The 12,471-nt window shown below is 38.3% G+C and overlaps 1 protein-coding gene across 3 annotated transcripts; it reads right to left on the bottom strand.

Moving 5' to 3' along the window:
• Positions 1-9,650: 9,650 nt before the first annotated feature.
• sst7 (somatostatin family member 7) lies at positions 9,651-12,461 on the bottom strand. 3 transcript variants are annotated; one of them, XM_056733398.1, is made up of 3 exons: positions 12,356-12,461; positions 10,412-11,217; positions 9,651-10,192 (listed from the first exon to the last, which is right to left on the bottom strand). In XM_056733398.1, the coding sequence occupies exons 2-3, from the start codon at positions 10,511-10,513 to the stop codon at positions 9,959-9,961; spliced, it is 336 nt and encodes a 111-aa protein (XP_056589376.1). In that variant the 5' UTR covers positions 10,514-11,217; positions 12,356-12,461; the 3' UTR covers positions 9,651-9,958. The 3 variants fall into 3 exon arrangements, with proteins under 3 accessions (XP_056589376.1, XP_056589377.1, XP_056589375.1); XM_056733399.1 differs by having other exon boundaries at positions 11,685-12,408; XM_056733397.1 differs by having other exon boundaries at positions 11,584-12,408.
• Between the last annotated feature and the right edge of the window lie 10 nt (positions 12,462-12,471).

Here is a 12,471-nt window from a genome sequence, read left to right on the forward strand (position 1 = left end):
CTGCTTTGTCAGACTCTAATACCCCGTCTACATCTTACACGAGTGATGCCATGCAATGCAACGTGACACGACAAACCCATAAAGAACAAGGAATTTGTTTTGTCATTTTGCGCTCCATCAAGTGTGGAAAAATGTATAATTATAATATAGAAAGGGAGTTAGGATGGAAACCAACAACTTGCCCACCACAAACCCAATACACTAACCACTACACCACAGGCCTATTGCACAGGGTTCCATTGAACTTGAAGCCCTCCAAGACTAAAACTATACGAGTTTTAGCAGGGGGTGGAATCTGACAGCGCCCTCGCCCATGGAAGGTGGGGGAGCGGTAGCGGAACCGTTCCACATGCTCTAACTCGCAATGTTTACCCTTGAAGGCCTTCAAGTTCCACTAGACCCCATTCCATAGGCCCTCTGGTTTAGTGGTTATTGCCTTGGGTTTGTGGTAGGCAGGTTGTTGGTTTGAGCCTTTTTTTCCTCATTGAACACAGGGGAACCTAATCTGACAGCAATATTTTCAGCTGTCAGAATACGAATAATGCTTTGAAAAATATATAACACAGAAACTCTGATAATTAACTTCATGTTGTGTTGAAAGTCAGCAGTGTGAATATGAGACTGCTATATTTCTATCCCATGGAAGGTGTTGGACAGCAAAATATCAGCTGTCAGATACCGTTCCCCCTGCTATAACGTTTTAAAGTTTTAGTCTTGTAGGGATTTAAGATCCAAAATCAATAGTGAAGAAGAGGCAAAAAGCGATAGAATCACACTTGCAAGTGAGACTCCAGGCGAAGGGATTAAAAACATCATAGGCTAATGCAGACTGGTTTTGTTAAACCATACTGTAAGATGTAATGTATGTAGATTTTCATGTCGATTTTGAGGAATTCTGTTGTGTGGAAGCTTCGAGAGAAGGCTGAATTTTGTGTGGGAGTTAATCAGGCATTGATGCTGTAATTTTCCTTTCTTCATCATGCATGCCACGCAGGTAACCTAACAATACAAACTGCAACAAAGACGGAACAATGCAAACTATTCATATATAATACTGTCAGTTAAACAAGCCCATGTTTCTAACACCAGGCATGCAGCTAAATGCTCTGTTTAAAGGCATAGAGACTAAAAAAAAGTTATATTATGTTATTAATGTCATTATAATTAGAACTTTCTATTTGCCCAGCTGGAAAAATGTTTGCACTCAACACAACCTTTAAAGCATTTCATTTTCCCTGTGGTTTAACTGTGTCATGAACTGACAAACTAACGAAAGATCTCAGACGTTTCCCTAAATAGGATTTATTATTTTTCAACAATAAAGAATTCATTGGAGTGTCAACTTCACCTTTGGGGTCAGAGGTCAGAAAGTACACTGAACAGAGACTTCTGAACATGTCATCATTTCTAACACGCCAATAATTTCCAGTTTGGTCATCAAATGTCTGCATGCAAGGAAAGAAACAATTGGGTGGTCCAAAAAATACTGTGAGGTTGCTACAACACTGTCCTGTCAGTCAATACTTTGAACAATTATTGTGTTTTTTTGCAAGTCAGTTTAGTGATGCAGGTTGCACAAAAAAATGACCAATTCAACGTAAAAAGATTTAAATAATTATTCATCGCTAAGACAAAGAATTTTATAAATGCACTGCATTGTATTGTTATCACCTGAACTGTTCGACAAAAATTTTACTGAGTGCACCTTAGCAAAGAACATGATTCATGTATTTAAATGTGTTTTCCATGTCTGATGATAGCCGGGTGTCCTGTTGTCTGTAATCAAGCTTGATATTATTCAATAGTCTGTGGTTAAGCTATTGTCAGGTTGAATTCTACACCGAAGCTGTGAGTGCCGCACCTGGCACCATTTCTCGTCCCAGACACCTCGCTCGTCGTCATTGGTGCAGAGCGTCGTGTCAAAGCCGCTGATTTGGTGGATGGCCACAGGCCCACAAGAGAACGGAAATAGCCATATGGGGACTTAAATCTGTGAAAGATGCATCAAGGTCTAAATTGAACGAATAATGGCAATCTGACACACGGGCGAACTTCAGTGCGGAGGGATTCAGCCTTGATTTATCACAAGTAATTTCCCTGTCATTAGCTGTACTGTTTAAAAGGCCATACAGCTGCAGCTGCAGGTTTGTGGAGGTTTTATCAAACACCCCCCCAGCCCCCTACATCTCCGTTTCCTAAATCCAACCCAGTGAACCTACATCACACTTGCAGTCTACGCATGGTACCATTTTTACTCAGATTGCACTGTATACATAAACACATACTACTAAACGTTAGTAAACTATGGAATGTTGTGTCTAAAATATAGCATATCACAAATGCAATTCATTTTAAGAAATTATGTTGTAACTAAATACATTTGAAATAAATGTTATATTTTTACATCTTCAGAAGCATCCTAAATGGCTGCATCACTGCCTGGTACGTTAACAGCACCGCACTCAGCCTGCAAAGCCCTGCAGAAATTCATACCATGCTGTGTGTGAAAAAAGACTCTTGCCACCCGAGTTAGGGTCTGTTCTCACTCCTCCCAAGAAATGATATCGCAGCATCAGGACCAGCAGACTTCGTGATAGCTTATTTCCCCAAGCAGTCAGACTCTTAAACTGTTAAATATCATAATCTTCATCAGCACTGCACTTTATCCCACACTGGCCAATCCTTTAATATTATTTATTTTTTATTGCATGCACATTATTAAAATAAGAACTCATTACCTCTGACAGCCAATGTATACACTCTTCTATATTGTACATACTGCAATTCTGACCAATCACTGAACATCATATGTATATTTGAAGAGTTTGGTTCCAAAATGAGATAACTCCGTTTGAAAAATGTTGAAAAAATCATGTTTTTTGTAGTGTATAATCCAACTCATATCAATCAAACTTCAGTTGGTTTCTTTTGTTTAAAGCCATGATAACTTAAAAAATACAGCTAATTTACACAATAAAAACATGATGACATAATAAAAACATTGTTTAAAAAAACTCTTTGTAGTTGTGCTGTTATGTTCAAGTTTATTACTATAAATTATGTGTAATCTGCTGTATTGTTACGTTTAAACACTGTAAAGAGGAAAAAAATGAATTTGTTTACAGACAAGTCTATTGTAAATTATTGTAATTATCGTTTATCTCTACAAATAATCTGCCATGTTGACCGAAACTGCACACAAGCTTTTCACCTACAGTTGGCCTTTATGGTTTGTCTGTTAAAAATACACTTTTATAATGTTTCACAATGATTGTAAAATGTTGGCCTAATTATGTGTATATAATAATTTTCAAGCATTGACACATGCAGCATGCTATTTAATTAGAGTCAAGTCTCTAACCGAGTTACCTGGGGCATTTCTAGAAAATAAGATCTGATAAGAGAGCATGAAACAGACTGTTAAGATTAAAAAAATCAACAATATAAACTATTGCTATATGGTTTCATATTTTTATATGTTTTTTTTAATCTGAATGTAGTAGAGTAGGCGGGGCGAGACCGTGGTTCGAGTCCGGTGAGTAATTGTGAATTAGCGCCAGCTGTGCGCACACCGGGCTCGAATCACGTAGGAGATGGGAGCATATAAAAGGAACGAGCGACCGGACCGTCGAAGAGAGAGGACCGGGCCCGAACTTATGTTATGTTTGTATTTATATTATGTTTTGTTCGCCGGCGGTCGTCCGTGAGGGGCCGCCGGCTGTTATATTACTTTATTAAATGTTTAAATGTTTGGCGGTTCCCGCCTCCTTCCTTCCATTTTATTGAGATTTGTTACACTGAACAATGAATAAAATAAAATGACGTATAGATTTTCACACCCTTAGCACTGAACCTATCAAGTCGACAGAAATCCTCATTATTCCCACAGATAATCTGTTTTATGCCATCACTGTCATTTACTTTATTTTTCAACTGAATAAAGGTGCCATCCAAATCTGTTAAGAGTACAATTATGTAAACTAACAAACACATTATTTGATTTTGAGCAATAGATTTTAAATCTTATGCAGTCGATGAGTTCAGTACACACAAAGCTTGACTACAGAGGAATAACGTGCCTTGCATTTTTCTTGTTCAGCGTGTATTATTCCTTCAGATTGAGACGTTAGAGGTGAATGATTATTAGACCGTAATTGCTTTCTCATAAACCCAAATGTTGAAACAAGCCACAGAATCGAAACCTTGTCAATATCTCAGAGGCCATGTAGAGGTGGAGGCGCCCCCCAAGGGCTACATAGGAGACCAGACATGAAGTTCTAGATTTCCTTCTCAACAGCCGCTAATGACGCCTGATGTGTTGTGCTATGACTGCTTAGCTAGTCAGCCCTGGCTAAAAGCATATCATTATCCCTCTCAGCGCACCCTACACTGCAGAAAATTAGATGTCACAGGCATGAGGAAGGGATGCAGGATGCCTGTAACCATAGAGACCCTGCCCGTCACTGATGGGACCGGTTCAGGAAGGAGGGACAAAGTCTTCACAAGGGTCATATGAGGAGGCACAGTACACACTTCTGTTTGTTCTGATTGCATTTAGACCGATAATTAAAAAAAGAAATCTGGCAGCTGGAGTAGGCAGCCCACATTCTGTGTTATTTAGAAAGACTTGGTCCCCTTTACAATTTCGGATATCAAATGGCATTACTTTATTGCAAAACATACCTCGGTAAACACAGCTCAGTAATTATTCCATAATTCGACCGTTCATTGTTGCAGTGCGCCACACATTAATGTGATACTTTCTTTGAGGGGTCACCCGGAATCTCAAATCTGGATAATTATTTTAATGATCATTTGGAAAAACTGCTTGTTAAATAAGCATTAAATGTGAATATGTTATGGCAAAGCACACTATAGCAGCTCCAGAATTAGCATAATAACAAATTGACTACAAGTATGCAATGTTTTCAAGGGAGTAGATCCAGACTCGCGCTGTTCTTGGAATTTAAAGAAATGAAAGTAAAGCACCATTTGCTGAAAGCTCTCCTTTGAAATTGCGCTTGTTTAAGTCAGTATCACGGATAGACTGCTAACAAGCAGAGTGGATGTTGTACCAGCAGCTCATTAGCTGCGCAATGACTTTGTATGTCATATCTCCGCTTTCTCTTGCGCTGTGCTGTAATTACTGAGAATGGACTGCGGGAAGGCCACTAAACACAATATTGACTGTCTTGTGAATTGACCTGTGAGACGCATACTTTAAATATCTCAATCACAGACCGGCCACTTGTGAAGCAAAGCATGAAATGCTCCAGTTTTAATAGATTCAGCTGCCACGGATAGAACTTCATACTATTTGCAGTGATGAAGTCATTACACTAGAGAAACAGTAAGAGCAAATAATATCGTGTGATATGACGTGATTAGACCGTGGGTAGTTAGTTTTTCATCTTTGTGGAATCAGTTGCTTATTAAAGAAAGAAAAAATCTTATTAAAATAGGTTTTTAAAATCTATTCTCGATTACCCTTTTAGGCACTGTAAAGGAGTGTAATAATAGCGAAAATCTCTGATGTTATGTTGAACAGTTAAAAAATCATAAGCCTACACATTTCTACAAAATATAAACCATATTACAAAATGCATTACAACATTATACATCATTTTTAATACAAGTTATTGTCATTTATCCTGACGTGATTGAATCATTACGGGTCTCTGAATGACGAATGAGAATGCGACCTGTTTCAATGTTTAATGTTAATGTTGTATTTACCTTTTTATTTCATAATGGTGAAAACCAATAAACAGCACCTAAAAAGGTCAAGATTATTTGTATAGCACGTTCAGTGTACAGCTTTTCAGTGAAATGTCACGTTATCAATGAGGGCATATATACAAGGGCAAAAAACAAAGTGCTGAATGTAAAGTGAAATCTAATATGCCGCAAAGGTCTCACACACTGTTCCCACAAGATCATCAGAAGAGAGGCGAGTCTGTGTTCAAAGAATAACAGTGTTTGACATGAACAAATGTGTCCCGACCTGTACCCTGGTGGTACTTGAAGAACCACCTACAGCTCAATGAAGGGCAAATAACTCAAATAACCAAAAATATAGATTTTGTTTCACCACTGGCAATATTTCCTTTAACAGCGAGGTCTTCTACTTTCTCTGATTTCAAATGTCTTGGTTACTCAACCATGCTATGTCTGTCTGTTCTAGTAGTCCACACAATCAAATGTCGCCAAAAACCAAATCAAGAAATATTGATGGTGATAGAAAACATCGCTGATGGCATCAGGGCAAGGCAAACAGAGAGAAAATGCAGAAGTAAGGGAGCGTGCACTCTGTTACAAAATCTAACGTGGAACATAATGGCATTTCTCCAGCTGATAAAAGAAAGCCTAACAACAAGACATTCTGATTATGAGCATTTGACGGGCTGACGCAAACTATTTTTAGTTTCTTGGTTAAACAGGGCATGGCAAATAATGTATTTCTTGTTCGTGTTTATGTTGCATCCCCTAATCATGGCATTGGGCAGCACTAGAGGGAATGCACGTGTCGTCACTTTACCACGTGAACACCACGTGACCACGCCCAGGGTGGCAAAGCATTCTGCAAAATGGCTGCTGACAATATCAGGAAACGCAATTCCTTGAAACATCTCAGTGTCACATGTTTCCTCTATAAGTCGCAGTGAAGCCGTAGGCGTAAGCGGCCCTAACCATCTAGTCTAGCTACGTATAATTTGAGCTGTAGTTGCCTGTTTTAGTGCCGGTTTCTGTGTTTCTCCAATTCTCCTCAGCCATTTTGCCGCGTGTTTTACCACTCAGGGGAATGTGTCCCGGCGCGTTCACGTGGGAAAGTGACGACGATGCATACCCTATATTGAACTGTAATGAACTAATGAGCATGCTCATGAAAATTAATTATGTGGCTCACCTGCGCTGCGCACAATACTCATTGGTCAAATGCAGCGGACTCATGAATATTGATAAAGAGACGTATTCACAGTTTGGTGCATGCGCGTTTGTCTGGACACTACTGAAGCGAATTGTTTAAAGGGGTCATGTTCCGCGAATACGTGTTATTCTGTGTCTTTGGTGCGTTATAAATTGCGCATGCATGTATTAGACACGTAAAATCGCAAAAATTAAAGTGTCGGAACAAAAAGATGCATTCAAACTAAAAGCGTATGCTCAGACCTGCCTGAAACGACTCGTTTAACCACACCTCCACAAATCTACGTCAGTTCGTGGTACGATTTGACTCAGATCTCTTAAATGCAAGTAAAGTGGGCGTACCTGTCAGTACAATTGCTTTGGAACCTGACCAAACATGGTAAGAAGTGTAACGTTTCCGCCACTTACAGTATTCGGCCAATCACTACGCACTGGTTAACTGGCCAATCATAGCACGCCTCGCTTTTCAGAGCGATGAGCTTGGTAAAAAAATCTGTACTTTTCAGAGAGGCGGGGCAAAGAGGAGATACAAACATGCACAGTATGTGGAGAATATAGCGTTTTTTAATAATATTCTCTCTATTTATACTAAAACTTTGTACCAGTGTATGAAGCTTTTTTTTAAATGTACCGTTACATTAATTTACCTGTGAATTTGTGCTCATTTAATGTATTAAAAACTGTTGTGAATAGAGTCATTTTGTGTATTTTCCGAAAAATAAATAAAGAAGTTAGTTTGAATTCCAAATTCATGTTCATGTGGAAGTATGCCTTTAGATCAAAGGCATAGCAATCAAAAATATTTTGCTTGCCACTAGCAGCTTTGATCTCCTCTCACAATGATCTCATTGTAGCTCAGGGCACTTGAATAATGGGCAGTCTTTCCTTTGCTTCACACAAACCTTTTTTAAATAAAACATGTATGGAGTCATTTATTTGAGTCTTTCCATCAATTAGCATTAACTAAACTGAATCATCAATGTGCCACTTTTTTACTATGACCATATAAATGATGATAATTTTGCATTTTCACTTTATGAATAAAACTATTTTGTGTCTATTCATTAGACCGGTCTCTCTTTGTGTTGGACAAGACTGTTTGTCGGTTCTTTAATTAACTTTGGCCTCAACAGAGTTTTTGAGCAAATTGAATATGAAATCCCATGTCAGAGACACTGAATTATTATTATTATATTATATGTTACCCCAAGTACCCTAATTACTGTACTATATTATTTTACATCATTTATTATGATTTCATCTGATTCAAACACAGCATCCTTTGCGATAAATATCTGTTATTTATAAGCTCGTATGCATGTGCAAATATTTATTTATACAAATCTGAAGAAATAGGTATTACTGATTTCAGAGCACGCATTTGTTAAGCATAAGTCATCTGTATTCTGGGACCAGACTAGACGTCTATGCTGTTGATGTCATCTGGACTCGACCTTTGAAGTCAATGAAGAATTGAGGAATATTGAGGTCAGGGTGCCCCTGGCACAAGCGCACCAGATATATACTGAAAACATATTTCTGTCAATTTATAAAGTGATGCTTTTGTGTAGTTCAGCAAGGTTTATGGTCCAAACACACACATACATTTGTTTTTTGGGGTATTTTACAACCACATAAAAAACAAACGTATTTTGTGTTCTGCTTCATAAGTAAATCTGATGACAAAACAGCACACTTTGCTTTCAGGGAGATATTTATTGCTGAACAGTTGTGGTATACTTTTTTAACTTTGTTGTTAAAAAGAGATGCAGTTATGATTTACAGGTTTAACAATAGCTAATGAAGCTGTGTTTAAAACTTGTTCATTATATTCTCAATGGCATTTTTATCACTGTTAGTCGAGTTACATGGTTTAAGAAATGTCAGATAAATAATATCTGACATTATATTGCATGAAATAGTTTTATACTAATCGAACAAGGTCATTTTTGACCTCTTTGAGAATTTTATTTGGGCTGTTTTTAAACAATGATGAATTACTCTGAATTCAAAGCATCTAGTTGTCACTGAACTGCACAGGACTGCATACATACATACTACATACATCTTTTTGGGCTTTTGTCATTTGTATTTGGGTGAAAACGAAAGAAGGCCAAGAAATGCTTCAGCTGATTGATACACACATTTAACAAGTAGGCGAGTGTAATAAGTATTATGGTAACTTATACAGACACAGTTTCCATAACTGTGTTTCAGAATATATAATTACACATTGTATGTTTAAAGGTGATAAGCAATAAATTCACATTTTGTAGGTTATTTTGTTTCTTTTAAAGTTGGAACGTCTTCGGCTGTGTTGATATTACATGATCTGTTTACAAGCTAAATATTTTGGAAATGTTTTATAGACATTTCAACGAAGTTACGTTTGATTTGCATTTAAATATTTTTCGCCTAACTTTTGTCTGTTAAAACTGTAACCAAACGCAATACAAATATTGTCTATTGGCTTTGATTTACCAGCCAATAATTATAAGACAAGGATTCAGTCCAGAATAATGAGCTCATACAAACGCTTTCATTAGATGCAATTATATATAATTCAATGACAAGGAAAAATCATTACCGCCACAAAAACTGTCAATTCATAAATTTGGTATATTAAGTGTCAATCAACCACTGATCCTCAAATGTCATTAAATGACAAATATGTGGTCCAACCATTCAGGAAAACATTTATCTGTATTAATAATACATCGTCGTAAATCCATCAATTCTATATTTATTCATCAGATCACAGTGAATGAGACATCCTTTATTAAAAAAGGCTAATATATTAAACATGCTTTTATCTTATTTTGATGCTGAAAAACAAAAAATGTCCATAAACTGCTTAATTATTGGATCAATAAATAAATAAATATAATCATCAATGTCTTTAACAACCAGACTGTGTCAGATTAAGTCCAGAGAGACCCTTCTTCAGACACTGGAGATGGTAAGTACAAGGTTTACACAGTTCATGTCATTTATCAGGGAGAATTGCGGAACCGCTGCTGGGCTGGTGCTGTTAGCACGAAGTGAAGGTCTTCCAGAAGAAGTTTTTGCAGGGGGCTTTGCGATCGCGCTGTGGAAGCTGTGATAACCGATTGTAGACGGCCCTTTCCTCCAGACGGGACTCCAGGGGCTCCTCCATGTCCATAGAGTCAGGTGCCATCTCCCCGGGCAGCATGTTGTTGTCTACTCCATCCAGCAGCCCGGAGACCAGCTTCAGGATCAACTCCTTACGTTCCTTGCTCAGCTCCTGAAAAGACAAGATTTTAAACAGACCCATTCACCAAACAATCAGCTTCTGTGTGCAATACTATTGGTATGTGAAGTCTACTTACAAGTATCATCTTTTATAAGATAGCGACACATATGACAATTTGATTGCAAAATACAACTTGGAGAAAGGAAAAACGGATTTTCTAAACTAAACAGGTTCAGTTTACATCTCTGACAAAGCTTGGCACCCACTCACCCTACTGTGTACTGGGTTCCTCTCCTCCACTGGAAGCAACGCGGCAGCTCTGACACTGTACAGCACCAGCAAAAGAGACACTAGACTGGCCAAAAACTGCATACTGACGAAACAGCGAGCGAGCGAAAGCTAAAGCGCACAAAGCTTGGTCTGAGAAGCAAAGCAGGACCTTCGAAGTCAGTGTAGCTCCTGGTGCAGGGTAAAGCTCGAGAGATATTGGACTTTGAGAGCTTCAGGTGGCAGAGTCTTATATACCTCTCCTTCCAGTCTCTACTGACGCAGCGGATGGAGGATGGTGGGGAGGAGGAGGGGGTTGCTGTGGTGGGAGGCTTACGAACTAACAAATGCATTGAGTAGTTAACCCCCCCAACAAACCAGACGTTGCGCTGTAGGATAGGACTGCGACACCATGCTCACGTCACAGCACAAAAAATGCCTCTGATTTCAGTCAAAGCGGAGGCAAGGAAAGCGTTGATGATGATGAAATTACCGATGACGCAAAGTGATTACGAAAAGTTCTCACATTGTTTATGCTAATTATAATTTACATCTATGTAGAGCGCATTGACGCCTAAGCAATGAAACAAGTTTCAGGAAGTACGGCAGCCAAATGCACACTGCAATTACATGATGCACTCACTCAGTGGTATTGTGATATCAATACAGTGTGTCTTAGAGAGAAATCCCACCGACCTTTTATGTCGTATAAAGTGACATTCTCAATTCCAACATGTAATTAATCACATCTCCTCCTCCTTCAGACCGACATCGAACCGTCTGGCACCTGGAACAGCTGAGGAAACCGTCTGTATGGTTTTCAAAGAAAAAGATGATGGATTTGATACATAGTGAATAAGAACCTTGTAAGAATATAACGGCAACTAAGAATGGCAATACTTGATGAAAATGAGACACACTGATGCTGTTTAAAGACCACTGTATGTAGACATTTCTATCCGAGCAGTCTTTAAAAGCATCTGTCTTGTTAAGAAAAACACTTTAATTGTCGCCCTAAATCTTAAGAGTTTCCAAAGTTTGAATAATTGCACTTTTTAACGATTTGATTGAACTTTAAGCATGAATGGCACAAATCATAATAATTTAAAGGATGCAAAGTTGTTTTCACAACTGATACATATTTATAATTTAGCTTATTTAAGGCCATACTTTACCTAATAAACACCACATTATATTTAATCTCAAAATCATGTGTGTCATCAATTAAATCTAGCTCTTGCCATGTTCTCATTCTGGTCAGCTTCCTGGCACCCACACGAGATGTGAAAGACACCTTTTTGGATATGCATACACACACCCCAACCGAGTCACCGTAGCTAGGAGCCCTAATACTCGAGCTTGAGCACATTTTTCACAGCAGACAGATACGGACGGACGTCAGGGCCCGAGGCTCAGTCAAGATGAACACTTTTGAGATGAGCTGCCCGAAGCCGAATCGGAATAAAGTGCGTTTGAAGAATTCATGCCAATTGACCGCTGCCTAACAAATCTAGCGTTCACTTTCAAAGCAACTTCAAACATCTCCGACGTCACGGTACGCATATAAAGTGACGTCATCGTGTTGTCTCAGCATGGGATTTGAGAACTTAATGTTTCGTCTTTTATTGTGAACGTTATAGGTTCAAACCTTGTAAAACTTCTGTCAACGCTTTTTGATATATTTTTCATCAACCCAGTTAAAAAATCAAGATGGCATTATAGCAAAATTCCTTTAAGTAGCTTAACAGCAGGATTTGATTGAGTCGTGGTGTTTTTATCCATCGATAAGACAACATGCCAACAATTAATATCAACATTTAACGTTAACTGTTACACCATCATAGCCACGAAATGTCAACGTTACCGATAAAAACTATTTAGAAATCACAACGTATGTGTAATACTACATTAAGATCCTATGTTTGAAAATATCTTAGATTTTTTTACCAGTAAATTAACTCGCAAACAAGCGTTTTTATTCACTTTCGTCACTTCTGATTTGATAGCGTGATGACGTTGGTGAATTTACCAAAAGCAGCGGACGCCATCTTGCGGTCAGAACT

This window comes from Triplophysa dalaica, chromosome 20 (genome assembly GCF_015846415.1).
Source record: "Triplophysa dalaica isolate WHDGS20190420 chromosome 20, ASM1584641v1, whole genome shotgun sequence".
NCBI lineage: Eukaryota > Metazoa > Chordata > Actinopteri > Cypriniformes > Nemacheilidae > Triplophysa > Triplophysa dalaica.